Genomic DNA, 6,032 nt, shown 5'->3' on the forward strand with positions numbered 1-6,032 from the left:
AATAGTGAATTCCTAGAATTTATGCTATTTCTTTATTTTTGCATCGTACTTATCTTGAATTCTCCAAAAATGGGGCCGTTATATTTGAGATATGTGAACTTGGATAATTCGATATATATACGACAACGTCGAAATCGAACAGAGCATCGCCTTAAAGGTATAAATCACGACTAATTATTAAATCATGCGTGTGTCAGACCGTCATCTTAGATCTGTAATCTTGAATTTTAAGAATCTGAAATTGGATTAGCTTTCAACGCCTTGACCTTGAAATGACCTTCAACGTCATTCTCAAAATCAAGTCCAACATCACGACTGAAAAGCCGTGGAAAAATCCTACAACCTTGGTATGAACCATTTTTTCTACGGTTCGAAGTATTCAAGTTATTCAACCGTCTCGGAACTTTTGGCATACTTTATGTATTTTATGATTATTGTTCAAACGCTTCAGAAAATGCCATGCAGTAATGACTGATAGTTCTGAACTGTTGTTTCACTATCACGCTAATCCGATCATAGGTACTTTATATAAGTATTAGTGTGGACATTCAAAACACTGCAATTTGAGACACCATTAAGTTGTCCTACTCGGAAATGTAAGAGGACAACTCAAAAACCAACTCCTCGGCCAATTATAAATTAAAACCCCTCCATTCAAATTTTAACGAAGCGTATTTTCCTAACGATGTAGGGGATAATGGATTTTCAGAAAACCGTGTTGTCTAAATAATTACAGCTGCAATTGTAACATAAACAGCAATCAATTCAGCTTCATCTTGGCAACCAGGATTTCCGAATTTTCTCTTCAGCTGGTAAAGTAAATACACAAATATAATTATTTATTAAATAGTACTTGAAGGGAGGTATGACCGGTATGAGTTATGAAATACTCGTATCTCACAATTAGATTGCTGCTACCAAAGAAACAGTGAAAAAATTAGTTCTTCTTGCAGCGGTTAACTGCAATACAAAAAATTAGAAAACATGGTCCATCTTTTAATATATTAGCCTCGACTGCACTTATACAGGTTTCAATCCCGCGTTATAATTAGCTATAAACATTCGAATCACGTCGTCGGCATTTGGATATTAACAAAAATATTTACGCCGAATGAGTCAGTAAAAAAGATGTTTATTACATCATTACTGCATTATACGATTAGTACAAATTGGTTTGAACTAGAAATTTATTCCGGATGAGGGTATAATCAGATCGTGAGAGGCATATATAAACCTCGATCATTCGCCTTCGTAAGTAGTCACTGAATCACGATGCTTTTTGGGATCGTTAACAATCCTGCTCTGGCAGCGGTACAATTCTTTGCTCTTGTGACGATCGCCGTGTCTGCGGACGTCGTTAATTACTGGCCGCAATGCCGTCAAAATTTGGAATACTCGTTACCGGACAGTGCATACTGCGATAAATACTTCGTCTGCAAGGACGGAGTTTTGACCGAACGTTTCTGTCCGGACGGACTCGGCTTCGTTCCTTACGCTGGCTGCAAGCCCCTGCATCAGGTCGAATGCGGACCACGGAATCAGCTGCGTACGTTGGCCGACAAAATGAATTGAAAAACCTGCACGATTTTTTTCTTTTACTTCCGTTGAGAATAATTAAAAAAAAAAAATTCGAAACCCTTTATCCGTTTGTACAGAGACGCCTCTCGGTACCGGGAAGTGCCAGCGGTTAAATGGCGTTTTTTCCGCCCCAGAGGGATGCGGGCGATTTTACAAATGCTACCAGGGGTTCGCTCAGCCTGACGCTTGTCCGAAAGGTCAGATGTTCGACGACGTAAAGGTGCAGTGTCGGTATCCCACGAGTGCCGAGCTCTCGGTTTGCACTCCAATTTGGTACCCGGAAACGGCCGCCACTCAAGGTATGTGTTAGAAGGAAAAATTAAACTGGGAAAGGAAATTTTCTCTATAAAGTGACTGAGATGAAATTTTTGCTGTTAATTATTTGCGCATATGCAGCTCCTGCAGTTTCGGTAGTTCCTGTCGTTCCTGTTGCTCCCGTGGCTCCCGTGATTCCTGCGGTGCCGCCGTCCGAAATGCAGACCGTAACATTTCTACCTGCGGGTTACAACCTCGAAGGATTAGAAATCATCGTTCCTGATCCAAATCTATACAAATGTCCAGCGAATGACGCCTATCCCTTCGGGGCTCATTCCCGTCATCCGATAGCTGGGAATTGCAAATTCTTCTTACTCTGTCAATCTGACGGAGTGAAAAAAATTGCCGGATGTCCAGATGGCCTGGGATTTAATCCGAAGTCAAGTCTCTGTGAAGATTCGAGAAATATTCCCGGTTGTGTTTACTATTATAGCAGTCCTAAGCAGTAACGCGTGTTGGGACCTTTGCGAAATTTATATTACTCCAGATATATAAACACACTTGTAGCGTTATTGTGAATTTAAGTATCTCATTCCGAGGTTGAGAATTTCGCTCCAGGTGAGTACGTACATTTATGGGCGAATTGAAAAAATCGTGTGAAATGTTGTGCTAATATTTGATTATTGTATTATTTGGATTTGATTTAATTAAAAATTCTGGGATATTAAATAGTTTTAATTAATTTATGCTAATGCTAAGACTTGTGCTGATTTTCATTCGAAAACTTTGTTAGCTTACATACTAAAGTTCCTTATTTGAACGACATCTTTTTCATAAAAATACTTCCAAACTACTAGCCGGATCGAACGGATGACAACATTCTTGGGTATAAATCGCTACAAAATGCATCTAAAACCTTCATATTTTTTCTTAGTAGTTATTAAGTACAACGTGACATGTCGAGTAACTAAATCAGTAACCATGGATGAATTGATCAGAATTTTGATTAAAAATGAATTACCCGTACACTGATTATATACCACGATATCCATCCATAATGAAAACGATACAATCACGTAAAATTTAATATTATTGTAAGCAAATTTTATCCTCTTAGACTCGATCGTCATTTTGACTAAAAATTAAATACCCGTACACCGATACCTCGATATCCAACCATACAGGAAACGATACAATTACACAAAATTAGCAATTATCCGAAGCAAATTTTGACGCCTCACATTTATTGACTGCAAAAAAAATGTTCGTCACATTTTCTTGTTAATTTTTGTTGTTTTTAATCTTAATTACTTGTACACTATCATTATATACATATTATCATATAACTTATTATATTATATACATATTATATTATATACATATACTTATTATAAAAATATTACATCAAATAACTTCATACAACTTCTTATGCAGCCTTACTCACTAATTACTTGTACTCTATCATTACATACATATTATCATATAACTTATTATATTATATTGTAACGTACTTTGACGTTACGGAAAATAAATATGGATCCGCGAGTTTAATTATCAAGTCAAAAGAAATCAAGAGCGTGAATAAAATGTTGTGAAAATGCTTTAATGCAAGATATGTGTTTCTCGTTTAATGTCTGAAACAAGACTGTTTTTACAATAATGTTGGTTGACGCAGCAACCTTATTCTTTTGAAAGCACATAAGAGGTTTATAAACGTCTTTTATCTATGCTGACTATGATCATTAAAGAGGGGGCAAAACGGGTGATTTCACCCTTTGTAACAATATACATATATTATATACATATACTTATTATATACATATTACATCAAATAACTTCATAAAACTTCTTATGCAGCCTTACTCGGCTTCGGACGTTGGCACGTCGACTTGATGGCGCTTCTGAGTTTTTACAAATGCCTTGGGCGGAGTGCACGTGTGTCGTAAAATCGCTTGTCAGTATTTTAGCATCCGGAATTGCACGTTACAAATGTGCACCCGTTGCGAGACGGAGCCTACCACGGCAGTTGTTGGGTATCCTCGTGAATCAGATGATGGTGATGCTAAACGTAGCCGCGGAAAGTACATCCATCAGGAAACGCCTCGTGAAAATACGCCAAATGATCGTTCGCAGCGGTCCCCAAACAGGACGAACGAAACAGAAAGCATTGGCACCACTTTTCGGTGAAGACAGGTCATGGCCGGATTCCGGTAACCGGGGTACTTGATCGCAAACTACGGTACATCAGCAGGTGGTCGTCTAGCCGTGGGTGTTCTGGCTAAGGGGACATCTTCTAGGAACTACCCGGATAACATCGAACAGTTTACTGGGTCCACCTTATCTTCAAAGTCCTCCTCGATCTCAATTCCGGGCACCTCGTTGGACGTAGTTCTGTTGCTCCTGCTGCGGATCCTAAAACACCTCAGCTGTTTCCGCTGCAATTGCCGCTCCCAATCTTTGTAACTTGGAACTCCTCTAATGTTCGACGGTTCATCTACTTCGGGGATCAAACGCAGAGAGTGAATGGTGTTGTTATGCTTGCGTTGTGAACGAAGGCATTGCTCGATAATTAACCGAGGGATCGTCGCGGCCCGCAATGTCGAACCAAATATGTCTGAAATGGAACAGCTTCCTAAACGCTTGAGGAACAATAAAGTCCTCTTAAATCGGGGTGGAACACGGCACCCCGATCGGCTGTTGAGGGAGAAAAAAAAATTATCGTTAAATTCGACGAATTATGGAAGCAATCGAACAAGTTCAAAATGACAGCGCCAATGACATTTACTCGTTGAAAAACCGTCGTTTGAATCATCTAAGGCAGAGAGTCTCTGTCTTGTCTCGGGCTACTAATACAGTCTCGTTATGCTTTTTCATTTATTTTTGAGACTTATTTCCAAGACTCGGACTCGAGTCACTTCACCTACCAGAATTGAATTGTCTGATATTTTCCCAAATATATAGACGTGTGAAATTATTCAAATCACATTTTCTGCTTGAAACGCGCACAACTGTGTCAATGAAATCTCGGGCTGCGCCCAGAAAGATGAAATTGGTGAAAAAAGAAGTTTAATTTCAATTGTCGAACATCAATGCGTACGAGCATATTTCGAAACGAAATTTCTGTCCGAGAGCGAGTACTTTTACTCTTTGTCACATAAGGTGAGCAGTGTTAGTTTCGGTCGAATATGAGTCCTCGAATTTCAATAAATCTTCAAGTTTTCGAACCTCATACGAAAAATAGGTTTCTAGAAAAATGTCAGTCTGTCTATCTATCACAATAAATACCTGCGACCGTCCCAAGATAGAAGGGAAAAAAAATTTGGAATTTACACAATTTGACATTTGAATTATGAGTATGAAAACATTGACATGTCCTGTTGTCGTCGACTGTGTACTTCTATCGATGATAAATCATAAGGCTCGAAGGACTCGCATACGGTTCGTACGACTTTCATAGAAAATTTTACGCAAATTGCTAACAGCAGGTAAATAATACGGTGAAAAAAAAAATTGGATGAAAAGTTGGAGTAACATTTTATAAAAAATAGAGAATTTTGACCAGAAACGATTTTAATCTTAGTTGATGGTACTTTCGACAATTGAATTGGTCTGTGTAGCGACGAAAGGTTTGTTTCTTATACACTTTTCATCCGATTTTCAGTAAAATGTAACGTATCGTCGTCGTTGACTTACCTGCATGAAATTACTTCTCGGTGTTGGTTTCGCTGAGAGTGCGTACGGGTAGTTATCTTCTACCGGAGCCTTCATTACGCAGATGCGGTGTGATTAAATTATTGTGTAACCACAAACTTTTCTCACCTCTTTTACTTATACAAGTATGAGAGCGCGCAGATAAATTTATCGACAAACTTTTTCGAAACGAATAGCATGTTAGTACAGAATGGAAACGAGACTGCGATTATGTGTCTGGGACTCAATGAAGCGCAGATTCGACTGAATGCTCTGAAAATTTGCTCGCACATTATATACGGCAGAAAATGTCCCCCCCCCCCCCCCCCCCCCCTATTGCCTTTCGCCGTGTTTGGGGTGATAGGTAATGTCATAAGATTTGCGGCATTTATAACTACAAATACCTGAAGAATGGGTCTAATCCGCATGCCCACGTCTACAAACACCCTTGTGTCCCCTTACGCTTCATGTCGCAGTAATCACCCGCGGTGCCGTGTCTCATGCCAAGG

At 39.2% G+C, this 6,032-nt stretch overlaps 1 protein-coding gene across 1 annotated transcript; it reads left to right on the top strand.

Moving 5' to 3' along the window:
• Positions 1–1,657: 1,657 nt before the first annotated feature.
• LOC107217000 lies at positions 1,658–3,131 on the top strand. The gene is made up of 2 exons (XM_015654348.2): positions 1,658–1,877; positions 1,975–3,131. The coding sequence occupies exons 1-2, from the start codon at positions 1,781–1,783 to the stop codon at positions 2,340–2,342; spliced, it is 465 nt and encodes a 154-aa protein (XP_015509834.2). The 5' UTR covers positions 1,658–1,780; the 3' UTR covers positions 2,343–3,131.
• Positions 3,132–6,032: the final 2,901 nt, after the last annotated feature.

This window comes from Neodiprion lecontei, chromosome 2 (genome assembly GCF_021901455.1).
Source record: "Neodiprion lecontei isolate iyNeoLeco1 chromosome 2, iyNeoLeco1.1, whole genome shotgun sequence".
Taxonomy (NCBI): Eukaryota; Metazoa; Arthropoda; class Insecta; order Hymenoptera; family Diprionidae; genus Neodiprion; species Neodiprion lecontei.

Coding starts and splice junctions, on each gene's coding strand:
- LOC107217000 (XM_015654348.2), top strand. CDS start 1,781: ATGTTCGACGACGTAAAGGTGCAGTGTCGGTATCCCACGAGTGCCGAG. Junction 1,878..1,974: donor GGAAACGGCCGCCACTCAAG/GTATGTGTTAGA, acceptor GCGCATATGCAG/CTCCTGCAGTTTCGGTAGTT.